Consider the following 16,859-nt stretch of genomic DNA (forward strand, 5'->3'; position numbering starts at 1 on the left):
GAATTATTATCCTGGTACCTATTGTTATTAGTTTAGTTATTTCTCTGCATTTTATTATCATATTTAGAGAAATTAAAAATTGGTATTAAATTTTTTTGTAAATTGGTATTACCTTTAGGTGCCATTGGTGCCACTGCGGCAACTGTCATCAATAGAAATATGGTATGGAATATAATCATCTTGAAAATATCTGAAAAGAAAAATAAAGGTTATTTTAAAATTTATAAAAAAAGATATAATTATCGTTTTGTTTTTGCTTTCCTCATAAATTGGTCAATTTTTCACTGTTATGTTTTTATAAGATTTTCCGGAATCATTACCATACACAAATTACAATAAATTTGATAAGAAATAAGGGGAATTGGTGCATTTTGAAAGTTTTGTTTCAAAATGTTTTATTTTTTTTCACTAAGTTTTTTTTTAATGAAAACACTGATAATAAACAATAAAACGGTTGCAATAGTTATTCATTAAAATTGTTGTATAAAAATAATGAAACTGCGAGATTTGTTTTCATACTAACAGTAATTAAATCAAGGCAAAAAAGCTGACTACAATTATTTAACCACATTTTCCTTCGTAAGTATAAAAGATATTTAAAACATTTGTGAAAAGTCTATCTGATAAAAAATACAACCGCATATTAACTAAAAACTTAAAAGTCAATTCTAAAACAAATATCAATAATTAAAACCTACCTTGTTGTGAAGTGGTTATGAGATTTCCAAGTAAGTATGTCTATGTCCCTCGGACTCAACTCTTTTATACCACATTTTGATTTATGTGTTTTTGTTGACACAAACACACACAAGGAAATTTATGACGAAACCGCAAATGATGAATTGTGCAACGATGATAAAATATACGATGTCATTATGCAAATCGGGGGTGAAGGTAAAGTAAAAATTATAATATGCATGTCAAAGACAAATGAATTTTACTAGGGCGAATCTATATTGTATTTCCTCTAAATACATCAAAGAAAGCTTTTTTTTTGTTAATACGTCATAATCAGTACCTGAAAACATCATAATCAGTACATGAAAGTTGTACGAAATTATGTTTTGAACTTTTTATAGTGTATTTGATTGCGCAATTATACATTTCGTATCAACGAACGACTTACACAATCAAAATAAGAAACAAAACAGATTGTATTTCCTCAAAGCGTTAGATGGGTGTAGCTGATATCAAAGTACTTGTAAACTTGATCGAGAAATACTGACTGCTGCATTCAATGTTTGAACACTATGATATTGAGCTTTTAAAATAAAGCTCAGACAGTTTGATTATCAACAGAAAAATTGTCTTGTGCATGAAAGGATGGGTATTGGTAAGTGCACGTAGAAGAGGGCGGCGGCGGCAATAAGTTTTTTTATGTTAACCTATTTCGGCCCTTTTCAAGGTGTTGTTAACTGTTCTCTGAGATAAATTAAAGCTGTTAACTGTTTTTAACCCACTTTGTTATCAGCATTTTTCCTTTTTAGATAACTGTTTTTGCCAAAATCGAGGTGTTGTTAACATGTTTACGGACCCCCTATTTCCCCTCCTCGTAGAAGATACAATACTTAATTTGTTTCGAGAATTCCAAAACAACCAATTGTGTAACACGGCGTCACATTTACACTCAGTTATACCAAAATGAAACCTAGAGATCATATCTGGGAACTAGTACGTAAAGTATTAAAGTATCTATGAATATAATATCCCCCCCCCCAAAAAAAAAACCAACAAAAACAACAAACAATGCGTTGTTTATGAAACAGCTTTATATTTAAAGTGCAAACTAGACCGACTCGATGCTCAAATAAAGGTAGCATGCAGCTGGAAAGAAAACCCTATCCGTGCAAATCATTCTTCTTTTTGACATAGGAAGTTGTGGTTTGGTCATCAACTAGAAGACTTTCAAACATGGGTCAGTCTTTGCATTAATTTCAAATGCATCTTGCTTATCGGAGAAGCAGCAAATGCTAGTTAAATAATGTATTTGTTTGAACTCACGACGACACTTATTTTTCATTACGTATACATTAATGATCTCAAATTATCAAATATACAAGTGTTTTGTAACAACATAAATACTTTTTTTCGTAATTACACTAAAGTTCGTCTTAAATGTTACATGATAAAAATGAAAAGGTTACTTAAGGCCACACCAATTTAATGTCTTGTTCGACGGACCCGCCCGCACCTATTTTTTTCAAAACAGATTTTTTTTTAATATATATATTCCCGCTTCCCGCATCCGGAAATGTAATCATGTCAATTTCCCGCACCGTTTTTTTTTGTAAATATTATAAAAAGATATCAACATTTGTTGGTTTTTTTTAAATCACAGTCTATAACGAGTTTAAACCTATAAGCAGCCCATCACACTGTGTAACTATCTGTGAGAATATTTGTTTAAGCATGAAAGCAATTTATCCCACGTGGGAGTTCTTCGATATAAATATATAACATTAACAGCGGAAATACCTGTACAGAACAAAACATTGGTTTCTTTCCCCCTTGCCTATATTCCCTATAAAAAAATTTCCTTGCTAGAATAAAGTACAAAGAACTTCTGAAGGATTTGCCTTCAACTGCAATTATATTGTATGCTGGCGAAACAAAACTATCCATAGCCGCTGCATGTTTATGCACCTGTCCTGATTGATTCAGGGGCCTGTCGTTCAGCAGTTATTGTTTGTTGATGTGGGTCATTGGTATTTTTCCCGTTTGGATATTATAAATTTAGATAGTTGGTTTTCCTGTTCGAATTGTATACACAAATAATTTTGGGGTCCCTTATAGCTTGCTGTTTGGTCTGGATCAAAGACCTGTGTAAAAGGCTGTACTTTGACCTGTGTTTGTTATTATCAGGTTGGGAACAACCCTCCCTCAGACAAGGGGTCATTTTACTGTCGTAGAAAAGGAAATAGAAATACCAAGGATTTGTATAGTGCTACCATACAAAACCTTTGAAAACTTGGACATGTTTTGACCATTTAATACAAGATAGATATATAGTTCGTTGGGAAATTATGAGCCCTTTTGTACTAAAAAGTGTTTTTTACAAAGACATATAATATAAATTATATTGACCCCTCACAACAGGGATATTTATAACATTAAGAGGTTGTTCCCAACCTGATTATGACATGGATGGAGAATTGTCCAATTGTCAGTCACACAGACATCATATAGACCAGATTTAATTATACAATTATTTCTTGGTGAACAGGGAAAAAATACTTCATACATTAAAGAAATTTCAAAGTACAAGTGATAAATCAAGTTTTAGTATTGTCAATAACTCAAGATTGTCAAAACCTACTATTTTATGTTTACAAAAAAAAAATTATAATCGCTCGCCTTTACTTTTCAAGCTTCGCCTCAAATATTTGCAAATTAAATATTTTTTTATAAAATTTTCAAATCGCTCGCTCGCCCCAATTTTTGGAGTCCAAAAATCCGTAGAACAAGAAATTAAATTGGTGTGGCCAAACAAACTATATTCATACATTTCAACTTTGGAATGTTATTAGTATTAAATAAATGTTTGCGGTGAAAACTGAATTCTGAAGTAGGCCCAAAGTAAAGGATGGGGGTAGTAGCGAATTTCAGTTACAAGTTCGGGGCTCGTAAATGTTAAAAATATGCCACACAACCCTATGTTTGACCTTTGAATAAAATAGTAGTGCATATACCAGCTTAATATTTCTTTACGAAACTTCAAAGTAAAAGTGGCACAGTTCAATCCGCAAAGGGAGTTTCCGATTTTGAAATTGTTTTGTCTATATTTACAAAAAAAATGGAAAACAACACGTTTTATAATTTATTGCGTCCGAAGCACTTTTCTGGATTTACCTTCATCAGGAACGCTCAAAGCCAAACATTTGAAATCCGAAGATAGATAAGTACCGAAAATCGTTGAACAGCTATATGTCAAAAATACCTAAAAATAAATAGCCAAATTCATCTAAAGTCAACTTTGCCTGAGGAAGTTGGAACCCTAGTTTTATAATAATTTCAAAATTTATCAACGGACAATTTTGGTAAAGTTTATTAAATCATGTCAGTACCGAAACACTGACTACCGAGCTGATGATACCCTCGGGGATTGATAGTCCACCAGCAGAGGTATCGACCCAGTAATGTAAAAAAATGGAGAGAAAAAACACGTTTAATAATTTATTGCGTCCGAAGCACTTTTCTGGATTTACCTTCATCAGGAACGCTTAAAGCCAAACATTTGAAATCCGAAGATAGATAAGTATCGAAAAACGTTGAAGAGCTATTTGCCAAAAATATCTAAAAAAAAAAGAGCCAAATTCATCTAAAGTCTACTTTGCCTGAGGGAGTTGGAACCTTAGTTTTATAACAATTTCAAAATTTATAAACAGACAATTCTAGTAAATTTGTTAAATCATGTCAGTACCGAAGCACTGACTACCGAGCTGATGATACCCTCGGAGATTGATAGTCCACCAGCAGAGGTATCGACCCAGTAATGTAAAAAAAAAAAAAAAGGAAAACAACACGTTTAATGATTTATTGCGTCCGAAGCGCTTTTCTGGATTTACCTTCATCAGGAACGCTCAAAGCCAAACATTTGAAATCCGAAGATAGATAAGTATCGAAAATCGTTGAAGAGCTACATGTATATGCCAAAAATACCCCCCAAAAAAAGCCAAATTCATCTAAAGTCAACTTTGCCTAAGGGAGTGGGAACCTTAGTTTTATAATAATTTCAAAATTTATAAACGGACAATTTTAGTAAAGTTTGTTAAATCATGTCAGTACCGAAGCACTGACTTCTGAGCTGATGATACCCTCGGGGACTGGTAGTCCCCTAGCAGAGGTATCGACCCAGTGATGTAAAAAAATGGAAAACAACACGTTTACTAACGCATTGCGTCCGTTGCGTCAGAAATGCAAACTATAATAGTACATATATATAAACATAAACAAGTTAATATTGCTTAATATTTATTTTTTTGGCTGATTGATGTAAAGCATTAATCAATCAATGCTTGATTAGGTACAGCAAATGAAATGGAAAAGTAATCAGTTTAAACAATTCAGCTTCAGAAACAAAATTAACAAGTAGCAAACATACCATCGGCAAAAATAATGTTCTGCATTGGTTTTTTTATATTTATCATGTTAAGTACATTATATGATCCCAATTTATTCATAAGATGGAATGTGACGGTCACTTTCCAGAATACCGAAAAGTGCTTTTAACGCACAAAACTAAGAAAGACCAGTGGTATCTTTATTAAAAAATTATATGTTTAGGTTTATAGTTGGGTTTAAGTCAGCCATAGTTTAATGTGTTGAAATGAAAGGTACAATAAGGTCAATAACCTTCATTAATAATTGGAATAGCACGTTAAGCCCATATAGTTCAATGGCTCACTACACACAACAAACATAACAAATCGTAAAATACGTATATATCATACAACAATACATCACTGGGAATCATATTACACATACTAAATATTACCAAGGACTAAAAACGGAGGCTAATCAATCAGGTACAGGAACAAAGGTATTTGATGTAAAGCTTTATGTTTATAATTTCAACATTCTATTTTAAGCCCAACTGTTACATAACCATATTTGCATATCACACAGAAACTAAGGCATGTGTTCTTGTAATAAAATGTAACATTCGATTTCTTTTTTAAATAAGTAGATGAAAAATAGTTTGTAACTATTTTATACTATTAAAATAAATTACAAACAGATTGCTTGCCACTGTTTTTGTCAAGAGAGAAAACAAACATTGGGGATGGAGGTGGGAGTTTGGAAGGGGACAAAAAAGCAATGATCCCTAACAACAAAATATGAATGTTCTGGTCCTTACGCTCATGGAACTTAAAAGGGGCATTTAATAACTGACTATGCGGTATAGGCTTTGATCATTGTTGAAGGCCGTACGGTGACCTATAATTGGTAATATTTGTGTCATTTGGTCTCTTGTGGAGAGTACATCTCATTGTCAATCATACCACATCTTCTTTTTTTTTTATATGTATCCAAAAACTTTTAGTAATCTTCATTTAAGGCGAATACTCGACGAATATGCACTTGTAGCTGTCACAAATCTTTAATTGAGATTTTGGTTTCATTAGAAGTCAGGATTAGCACCGCGTAGCATGATCGAGATAACTCGTGTCGTAAACACGCAATTGCGTTTATAGTTAATTTCGTATTTATTTTATTCTTCATTTATCATACTAGTATATGTATATGTTAATTTGTGAATTATAGTGTGTGTGTTTCATAACAATGAGTGGTGTTACTGTACAAGAGTGTGACACGGTCTGTCATTTTTGATGGAGAACAAAAATAGCAACGGAGAACAAAACAGTAACGGAGAATAAAATCAGCAACGCAGCACAAAATCAGCAACGCAGAAGAAAACGTGTGAAACATGAATTTAACATGAATTATTCGGTACAAGGTCAAGTTGAAAAGTAAGTAAATCAATTTTACAAATTCGCGAATGATAAGGTCTTTACAAATAGTCTCAGATATATTACCGTGATAGGACACAATATTGGAAATCTGAGACATGGTTTTGGAGCCGGTAAATTGGATATTACCCAAAGTAACTATTGTGTTAGCATGACATATTGATACGTTTTTTTCTGTAGATGTATTGTTTATATAATATGTCAAATTCGTTACACGAAGGTTTTTCTCAACCTGTCATTGATCATGTTGATGGTCTTACGTGTATTTTGAGTAACTTTTTTCAATGTAATCTTTGCTAGAGCAATGCTCTTCATCTTCATGTTGAATTTGGGATTCTAATTAGGTTTTTTTCGAGCGCTACAATCAAATTAAAACCCTGCTTTTTTATAAGTTTTTTTGTATTATTTCGGATGTGTGCAAATTTTATCCTTACATTGTATGCACACTATTAATTTTGTATACTAGTAATTATCTTGTTACGTGTGTGTGTTGTGTAGTGGTTATGTAAAACTTTGATGCTATGATTTATAGTTTAATGACAATAAAACATTTAAATTTAAATTTTACATGAACAAATATAGAAGTTGAATAAAATTAATTAAATAGAAACCAGAAACAAAATTAACAATGCAGATCGCAAAGAGAACTATCATTGCTTCAGATTATGATTCCTATAAGCGACATAACTCATATGGTCATTGTGATCTTTGTTATAGGGACCCAAATGCACAAACATGAATGAAACAAAAAATAAAAGTTGAATACCTTTCTGATATTCAAAATCTGTATTAAGAAAAAGATTAATACATTTCTAATAATCGTTATGTATATGCTAACGCTATTTATTTAAACTATTTTGCTTTTTTCTTTCTTAACCTGTTTACATTTAGTTAGAACACCCATAAAATATATCTTAATATGTTAAGAATCTTTAGATTTTTTTCAAAATAACTCTTTCTATCAAGATAAAATTTGGGATGAATCAAAAGGAAACTACATATATATATATATATATTAATCGACATAAACATAAAATTCTAAAGGAACAAAAGTAGGTTTTTTAAGGGGGGTTAAGCAGTACATATAAGCAAGTTCACGAATTTGTACTAAACAATGATTATCCCTTGTTATCTCGAGCAGTGGTAGAACAAAGAGCACAGTAAAAATTATGTAAACTAAAACAATACACTCTTTAACATTTGTAGTTTGGTTTTTTTTTGTATTAAAGGGAAAACAAAGCGGTATAAAATAAATAATAAAATAAATACTATCTGTAATACGATATTAAGATTGCTCTTTTAAATATTATTATATACATTTACTGATTTAGTTTGATAACTTTTCATTATTCTTCATCTATTTCTTGGAATCAAACAAAATATATCAAAGTCATTTCAAGAGCGTGTCTTATTCATTTAGTACTAGTATTAATACTCCGAACTGGATTTGAATGCGGCAACCATATATCTAAGTCTTTTGCACTCCTTCTTACTTTACCATACGTTTCGTCGTTTAAAGGGTTTTCGACACGTTCTGACACATAATCTCGGTTTTCAAGCATTCGCTGTCTTTTCTTTTTTAATCTCATTGCCGTTTTCTTAGATAATCGACCTCGTTTTGGTAGCTCTTCCCATCTTGTTGATATTCTTGGAGTTACGTTTTGATGATTAATATAGAAAACGTTCCCGGTAACATCCATTCTTTTCCGGTGACTTTCGAGTGGTTCTCGACAACATCGACAACAACCGAAAAACCAACTACACACCCCAAGATAACCACAGCAACCATACAACGCACAGCATCCATAGTAATCAATGCATCCACAGACATCACAACTTCCACCATAATCACAACATCCCCCACAGCAGCCAAATTGTTCGTCGTCATCAGAATTCAAAGCACGAACTCGATTACGGCGACGATACCTGAAAGACAAGAATGAAAAAATAGATTTCGAAAAATAAAGAAGCAATTAATGTTAACTTATATGTTTCAGAGTTAAGTGTGGCGTCCACTTTTCTGTTCTAAAATGCATTATTGTTAAGGAGGCAGCGTAACCCCGCCTCCAAGTGCGGGATTTTCTTACTGTGTTGAAGACCCATTAGTAGTCTTGAGATGTTTTCGTCTCTTTGGTCAGGTTGTTGTCTCTGGCACATTCTCCGTTTTTATTCTCAATTATATTACCAATTTTCTCTGTATATCAGAGTCAAAATTGAAAAGTTGTCTTAACGTACTTGAAATTTAAAAGCAAAGTGCATAATATGTACATTGCAAAGCACTCGATAGACGATGCGACAACATCAAAAAAAAGAACGTTATATATATTATATGTTTTTCAGTGCTTCAATTGCAGTCAAAGACTATCAATCACTAACCAAAATGTGTATTTTTTCTGATAGTTTTGTATAGCTTTACTTTCGGTACAGTGTTTGTATGGTAAGGATGTCCTCTCGAAGTATATTTCTGTAACGATTTAAAACATTTTGAAATAAGCCCTGATGTTAAATAATTAAAACACAAAATTGGTTAGTTCTCTCTTTCAAATATGACAGAACTGTTAGTGTAATGTTTGAACGACCATTTTCCAAAAACATCGATATTAAATAATTGTTGAGTTAAAACAGCAACAAATAGTTAAAGAAAAAATCAAGTACGCAGTTGAAGGACCAAATATTCCAAAAGTTTTACTGAAAAAAGAATCTACGCCTTTGACTAGCATCAGTTCTACTGCCATATTTGAGAAGTCCATGTGACTATTTATATATTTCTATAGAAGACCTTTGGGGTTTGTACTTCATTGAAGATAGTAGTGTAAGCTTTTGGTTCATTTTTTTTAACTTTTGGACCAGCCGAAACCCGCCTAGGAGTGCGTGGTTTGCTCGCTATTTGGGCTATGTGGTCGGGTTGACTCTTCGATATATTCCTATTCTCTATTTTATTGTTATGTGTGTCGAATATTAATTTTCCTTATATAAATTGAAATAAACAAGTGTCGATTTTGGTTGTTTATACTGCTTTTTTTTTTCTTTTTTTTTTTTTTTTTTTTGTGTTTGTACATACATTTTACTAGAGTATATCCAATTCTTTCAAAGAATCCACGTTGGCTTACCTGTGTCGTTTTGTGCAATACAAACACAATGCTGTTATAATAGCGATGGTTAGCAAAAGTCCTAAACCAATCAGCAACCAGAACCAAACTGAAAAATAACGAAAATATTTTTATAACGATACAATTTATGCAAATCCATGAGAAATGCTCACACAGACTTGATAGAGTCCGTTTTCGGGTTATTGCCTTTATTGAAACACTTAAATAGAATTTACTTTCATTGTAGTATATTAACACGATGGTAACTAATGGGAGGATTGTGAGATGTTGATGTATTGAACTTTCCTACGACTTAAAATATTGTATGAAAACAAGTCAAGCTGGAATATTCACTTTTTACCTCTCCAATCTTCGATTTGAATATGGCAAATACATATGACTTTGTACAATGAATTAATGAGATGAATAGTACACATCAATGAGAAAGCAACCAGCGTACACAAATAAACAAAAGACTTCTAGAGAACAATATACAGTCCTCAGTCATAAACATTAGATATTGGGTATACAATATGTTAAGCAAACACGTCATGTTACCTTCAACTTCATTTTTGCAACTGATTTCTGATTTTTTTCCACAACCGTTTTATGAATAAAACAAGTTCTAGTACCTGGGCCTCCAAAGATTTTAAATGTGTTTTAAACTAAAAGGTATGATGTGAACCAGAGCTTTACCAGCATTATTTTGGGGGATTTCGGAATATGTGATAAAATTATAAATGTCAACAGCGGGTTTTTTTCTCTCTTTCTTTCTGGAAATGAAAGATGAAGAAGAAGGATATTCCTAACCAAGCACAAATTATATCCGAAATAAAACGATGAATGGTTATTCAAATAAAAAAAATAATATCTTTGGTTAATGATGTCGTTCTGCAATTTGTAACACTGACTAACATTTTATTTTATTGATATACGTTTTAACAAATCTAAACAGTAAATTATTCAGAGTCCTCCGTATCTAAATTCCGTTATTAGTGTGAAGACATTAAATGTGTATTAAACTAAAAGATATGATGTGAACCAGAGCTTTACCAGCATTATTTTGAGGGATTTCGGAATATGTGATAAAATTATAAATGTCAACAGCGGGTTTTTTTTTTTCTCTCTCTTTCTTTCTGGAAATGAAAGATGAAGAAGAAGGATATTCCTAACCGTCCTTCAAGTTATCTCTTTATTCGTCTTATATATATTAATTACACCTTATGTAAGAATCCTGGGTTTTGATTGGTTAATAGCCAGTGTATTTTTCACCAATTTACTGTTATCAAATGAATATCGTTCATTTTTAACGTCGCCGGGGTATTTGCTAAAAGGATATTCCTTTTTTACCCTCTCTGCCGTGGTATTTGCCAAAAAATACTCTATCCGACTGGACGCTTGTAACGTCACGATCATCAATGCGTTTTAGTACATTAACATTCGGTGTAATTAAACAGATATATCATGTTATTGAGGGGTATTTGCGAAAAATACCAGTCTTGACAATGAATTTCCCTCGCCTTACGGCTCGTGAAATTTAACATTCTCTCGACTGGTATTTTTCGCAAATACCCCTCCTTAACATGATATATCTGTTCAATATCCTTTTTTTACGTTACAAATTAGTTAATTTGATGTATCTTAAAAAATATAAAACTTTACTAACCATCATCAATAAAATCCAACGAACATTTAGGTGAACCAATCCAATGTGTGCCATTACATGTTATTGTTGGAGTCCCTGTTTGTTTATAACTATCATGACACACAAATCCCAATTGATCGTCTTTAACATATGCGGATTTAGATCCCAAGGGAAATCCATGAGAAATAGTACCCGGAGTGCTACACATTTTTCTACATCACTGTATATAATAGACTAAATCTGATTCGCAGTACTTTTAAAATAAAGATATCAATTGTCATGTGTTTAACTGACTAATTGGCAACGGTTACTGCAAATCAAACAAACCCAAAGAAAGTAAAGGGAAATTTATTACAGTCCGTCAATATCACGATTTGAATTCTCTAACTTTTAAAGAAATTACTTGATAAAAGTTTCGTTTCTGACAATTTACCAGTTTTTGGATAATTCAATAGTACACGAAAACTCTTTATCCTGGTATAAAAAAAACTGCCATAGTATAAGTCGAATTAAATTATTGATGAATATGAAATTTACTATTAAAACCTGTTATTAGCATTGACTACAAAGTGGTTTCCTGTTTGAATGAATGATTATTGGTTAATTAACGTCCAGTAGTAAATATTTCATGCATGTGCAAGACGAAACCGGGTTACGGGATTGATTGTCCGCAAGCGGCGACGTAACATAATATTTCCAATTTAAAAAAGAAAGACAAAAGATATCAAAGGAGCTTTCAAACTCATACGTCGATAATACTGACAACGCCATAGCTTAAGGATGTCTGCTTGCCATGTTTTGGAATTTTTGTCAGATTTTCGGAATCCTCTGGTTTTATCCATTTGAATGCCTTAACAAAATTTCCCCATGAACCCCCATTTTTCTTTTTATAAATCTTTTACATGTATAATTATAAGTCATTTGTAAAAGTCTTATAAAATTTTATTTATTTTTTAATAGTATTTGAGAACTTTAACTGGTCAATGATAAAGCTATGAAAAGTCAAGAGAGAACATTTCCCCGCCAAAATTCCAATGGCTAATATCTCGAAAACAAGCATATTGACCCGTATATTTTCTTTGCTTTTTTTATTCCACAATTTATTCCCTATCAATACATACTAGTTTTATGAAAAGTTATTTATTTTGAAACTGAGCAGCGAACATCCTTAAAAAGAATAGACAAACAGTACACAAACCATAACATAGAAAACTAAAGACCCCACCAAATACCCTGTGATCTCAGGTGATCCGGAATGGTAAGCAGATCCCGGTGATAAGTCTTTATCGGGGTGTACCATCCGGGGAAAAGAGGACACTTGTCAGGATTGTGGTTACGAAAATTGGAACATTTCTTACATTGACTAACTAAATTCTTCTTTTACTCATATTTCAGTGGAACCACTATGTTTTCCAATGTTGTATTTGAAGTCCGCTACGAATTTTAAAATAACTCTCATGTTTTCACTTGTTGTTTGTGTGTATTTTGTTTTAATAAATTGTTTCAGCTTTTTCTCAACTTTTTTTCGTTTATATTTTGTTGTTTTAAGGGGTTTTAATCTGAATAAAATGGCGTTTTAACTTTATTTGAAAGGCTTATTTTTAAACAATTATCCCTCATCTTCATCTTTAGCAATAAACAGTCATTTTATGTTAAGGATTTTCTATTTCAAATGTGTTAGTGAAAAATACTCAATATCAACAGGTTGTAAATAATCCAACAAAACAAATTCAATTAGTTTCCTTACTGTATTTCCAGAATACAAATGTATCTAATCAGCTAAGAAATGGCGACCAAGGAAACTGACACACACAATTAGTTTATCGTTAAGTTTGCTTGTAATGAGAATGACATTTTTCATGCTCGTATTTGTTTATGATAATAAATTTTGACTATACAATAATATAAAATAAGATTTGCAACATAAATCTATTTAAAATCACATCAGTGAAGTTTAACCTAACATTTACTTTTGGTTCATATCAATTTGTATATCGATTGAACTGTGAAATAAGTACTTTAATGAATGTGATTTATTTCCATACTTACGTTGGGTTTTGTGACGTATTGCGATAAAGCTTATACTGGTATTTAGGTTTTTTTTCTAGTTTTTGTTTATTATGTATATTACAAATACATGTTTTTACAAACATGCGCTTATTACTTTTCACGCTGCTGATATTGATGTTCACGAAGGTTTTAACTTTTTTATTGATTTTATATTACATTTTTATAATAAGAGAGATGTGAGATGTTCGTCCATAACCCAACAACACACAGAAGATAAAACACATCTAGCTGTTTATAATACACATATGTCTCTATAAATGTCGGGGGCGTCGTAGACCCCGTGGTCTAAATAGTTCATCTACTTTTTCGTTAGCCTGTCAACACTGCGAGATGGTCCGTTAGACTCAAATCTCATTTGAAAGGTTGGCGTAAACACGCAAAAAAAAACAGAAAACTAAAGTTAAGAGAAAATTATTCAACTTCAAAACTTATAGCTATTTTACTTGTGCCTAATTATTGTATTATTTTAGCTGTAGATTTGGAATATGTATAAAGATTTTCAATTAAGACATCATCTTTGAATAACAATTATTTCTATAAAATATTGTTCCGGAGCAGCTGGTCAAATATGATGTCCTATGTCCATTTTCAATATGTTACATCTAACATCAATAATATGATTTACTTTCAGTACATTTAAATTTAAATCCTCTTTTTCTTTATTTAAAACTATAGACACCGATCTTAGACGACGGATACCGATCTTTGACGATTGACACCGAACTTAGTGCACAATGTGTGCTTTTCTGGCATGCATACCCTCCATCAGAAACGTTTGAGACAAAGAGTTAGGAAGATTAATATCCAATCCGCAGCAATGATTACTGCTACCGATATTTCAAAACATGAAAACTTATTTTACTAAAACTGCAAAATGCGATAAAACATGTCTTAATTGACTTTATCAAATAAAAATAATAGTAAATCAGTAGTTGTCTCACATGGAAAACTGTAGAGCTCTATTGAAATGTACTACACAATTTACAATTGTACGTTTCCGGCTGATAATTTTTTTAGAGTGATGTTTCTATGGTTGACCGTTCCAACTCACGGTGTGTATATTTCTTCAACTCGTTTCTAGTGTCCGTTTTGTTTGGTGGGTACTCTCAAATCAGTATTTTTAGTCTTTTTCCTTTTGTTTTTCGTTTAGTGCTTATCATATGACTTATATGATCAGTAAGACTAGCCAACAGATTTTTACAGTTTACTGATATGGAGTGTATTTGTGCAGACTTATTTCAAACCAAAGAATAAGACTAAATAAATGTTGACATTTGTTCTGAAATGCTTTTTTCGATTAGGGATAGAAAATCAGAACTTAATGAAAACGAAACGAAAAGAAAAACGTCTGAACGTAGCACATTATATATTGAAAGAACGTAATGGTTTATAGGTTTGTGTCTTCAGAATTAATAAGACATTGCATGACATAACTTATCTTTTCTATTACTGTAGGACATTCTTAAGACGGGTTTTTTTCAATTGTTATGTTGTACTTAGGTTATAATTTGTAAACTATATTTCTCATATTTATGTATCTCTTGTACAATAATGTTATTATAGATTACAATTAATTCGCACTTCTTCTACAATATGTTATTATAGATTGCAATTAATACGCACTGCGTGATACTCGATGACTGATTTGTACTGGTTGGATCCCAGGTTAAATGTTTAAAACGCATACGAAAAAGGATAAAAATTCACCTTTACTTGAACTCGCATTTTCTTCTCTTAACCTTTTTTATGTATGAAATTTTAATATTTAACAGATATTTAAAATAAATGAAAACAGTTAAAAAAAACAATCATTTTTAGATTAAGGGAGGGTTGAGAGGTCACAAACATGTTACCTATTCTGACATCAGACTCGGACTTCTTTTGAACTGAGTTTTACTGTGCGTCGCATTTTTGCGCCTGACCCAAGTCAGGAGCCTCTGGCATGTGTAGGTCTTGTATTATTTTTAATTTTAGTTTCTTGTGTATATTTCGGAGTTTAGTATGACACCCATTCGCACTCAACTAGTATACATTTTTGTTAAGGGGCCAGCAGAAGCACGCCTCCGGGTGTCGGAGTTTCTCGCTGCATTGAAGACCCATTCGTGGTTTTCGGCTGTTGTCTGCTCTTTGGTCGGGTTGTTGTCTCTTTGACGCATTCCCCATTTCCATTCTCAAATTCATTTTATTAATCATGCCACATTTCTTATGTGCCTGTCTAAAGTCAGGAGCCTGTAGTATAGTAGTTGTCGTAGGTTCATGAATATTGTTTTTCGTAAATTGTTTGGTTATACAATAAAGCGTTATTTTTCTCGTTCGAATTGTTTCATATTTCGGTGACTTTTATTGGATTTTCTCATTGTTGAAGGGTTACAGTTGGTCTATTTTTGTTTATTTTAACTCTGGTGGGTAGTTTTTCTCCACATCTCCTTGTTTTATATTTAACCCGTTGGATTTGTTTTTTCGGAAATTGTTTATTTATAAATAGGCCTTCAATTTTCTAGTTAAAATTGTTTCACATGTTTAATGTCGCCGCCCATTTATAGTCGACTATTGTGTATAGGTTTTTCTCATTGTTGAAGGGTTACAGTTGGTTTATATTTGCCTACTACCACTTCATTTTAACTCTAGTAGGTAGTTTTTACATTGTCAATCATACCAGAGCTCCTTATTTTTCAATACCCCGTTCGATTTTCGTTTCGTTAAAGTATAAAATTGAGAATGGAAATGGAGGAATTGTTTTTTGTAAAGTGTCTTTAATTTTCTCGTTTAAATGTTTCACATTTTTAATGTCGGGGCCTATTATAGTCGACTATAGAGTATGAGTTTTTCTAATTATTGAATGTCGTATGGTTGGTTTAAAATTGCTTTCTACCCCTTCATTGCAATTCTGATGGATGTTTCACTCGTTAGGATATCATACCACATCTCCTCATTTTTATATAAATGTATGTAAAGAATAAAATATATACATACCATCATCTTTTATGTTTAACGTACATTCTGGTAGTGTGCTCCAGTGAGATCCATTGCAGGTAATTATTGGACTTCCAACCAGACTGTACCCTTGGTGACAGATATATCCAACAGCTTCATGGTTGCCATAGCGACTCTTCGTAGACGTCGTGTAACCGTCTGAAATAGTTCCAGGCTCACTACATACCATGACGAAAAAATCAATGAAACACCAATGTTTTTCATTAAACGAAACAAAAGTTTTTTCACCTTATACTATTCTGAGTTTTGTCTAATAACTGTAGACTCTGTTAGTTTGGTGGGATAATTTAAAGGGTGGCATAAATTTAAAAGTTAAACTTATTCCATGTCAAGTTTTCTATTGTGGTTTATGTCATTTTAAACATAATTCAAAAATTGTTAAAGTACAGGATGTTGAGCCTTTACAATATATGAACGTAAATTAAAGGATAAATTCAATCTTTTTACCATTTTATAGAAATGATTAAACTATAAGACTTGGTTTAGACGCCTCTTTTGTACTCTAACCAAAATGAATAACCTATATACATATAGCTCAAGTCAAATACTTAGAGAAAGTACATCGATGATCGAAAATATGTATAAACTGGA

The 16,859-nt window shown here is 32.1% G+C and overlaps 2 protein-coding genes across 4 annotated transcripts in view; both read right to left on the reverse strand.

Annotated features, from left to right (window-relative positions):
• Window positions 1-16,859, reverse strand: part of LOC139513342 (mucin-21-like) — a 254,285-nt gene that overhangs the window by 1,783 nt on the left and 235,643 nt on the right. Inside the window, exons 1-2 of one of the 2 annotated variants that reach the window (XM_071301743.1) lie at window positions 699-824; window positions 113-190 (exon numbers count right to left, since the gene is read on the reverse strand). In XM_071301743.1, coding sequence (XP_071157844.1) covers window positions 113-179 — 67 coding nt within the window. In that variant the 5' untranslated portion in view covers window positions 180-190; window positions 699-824. Of the gene's footprint in view, window positions 1-112; window positions 192-698; window positions 825-16,859 lie in introns of those variants that run through there. The other variant, XM_071301750.1, reaches the window with a different exon arrangement.
• Window positions 7,808-16,451, reverse strand: LOC139484583 (uncharacterized). 2 transcript variants are annotated; one of them, XM_071268359.1, is made up of 3 exons: window positions 16,248-16,451; window positions 9,581-9,668; window positions 7,808-8,396 (listed from the first exon to the last, which is right to left on the reverse strand). In XM_071268359.1, exons 1-3 carry the CDS (start codon window positions 16,435-16,437, stop codon window positions 7,883-7,885), a joined length of 792 nt encoding a protein of 263 aa, XP_071124460.1. In that variant the 5' UTR covers window positions 16,438-16,451; the 3' UTR covers window positions 7,808-7,882. The 2 variants fall into 2 exon arrangements, with proteins under 2 accessions (XP_071124460.1, XP_071124468.1); XM_071268367.1 differs by lacking the exon at window positions 16,248-16,451 and adding an exon at window positions 11,226-11,479.

Source organism: Mytilus edulis, chromosome 1 (genome assembly GCF_963676685.1).
Source record: "Mytilus edulis chromosome 1, xbMytEdul2.2, whole genome shotgun sequence".
Classification (NCBI taxonomy): domain Eukaryota; kingdom Metazoa; phylum Mollusca; class Bivalvia; order Mytilida; family Mytilidae; genus Mytilus; species Mytilus edulis.

What these genes read in the sequence shown, in the direction of transcription:
- LOC139484583 (XM_071268359.1), bottom strand. Translation starts at nt 16,437, where the DNA reads ATGGTATGTAGTGAGCCTGGAACTATTTCAGACGGTTACACGACGTCT. An exon ending in GTTAAACATAAAAGATGATG is followed by an intron (nt 9,669 to 16,247) that starts GTATGTATATAT and finishes GTTATTTTTCAG; the next exon opens with TTTGGTTCTGGTTGCTGATT. An exon ending in TATTGCACAAAACGACACAG is followed by an intron (nt 8,397 to 9,580) that starts GTAAGCCAACGT and finishes CTTGTCTTTCAG; the next exon opens with GTATCGTCGCCGTAATCGAG.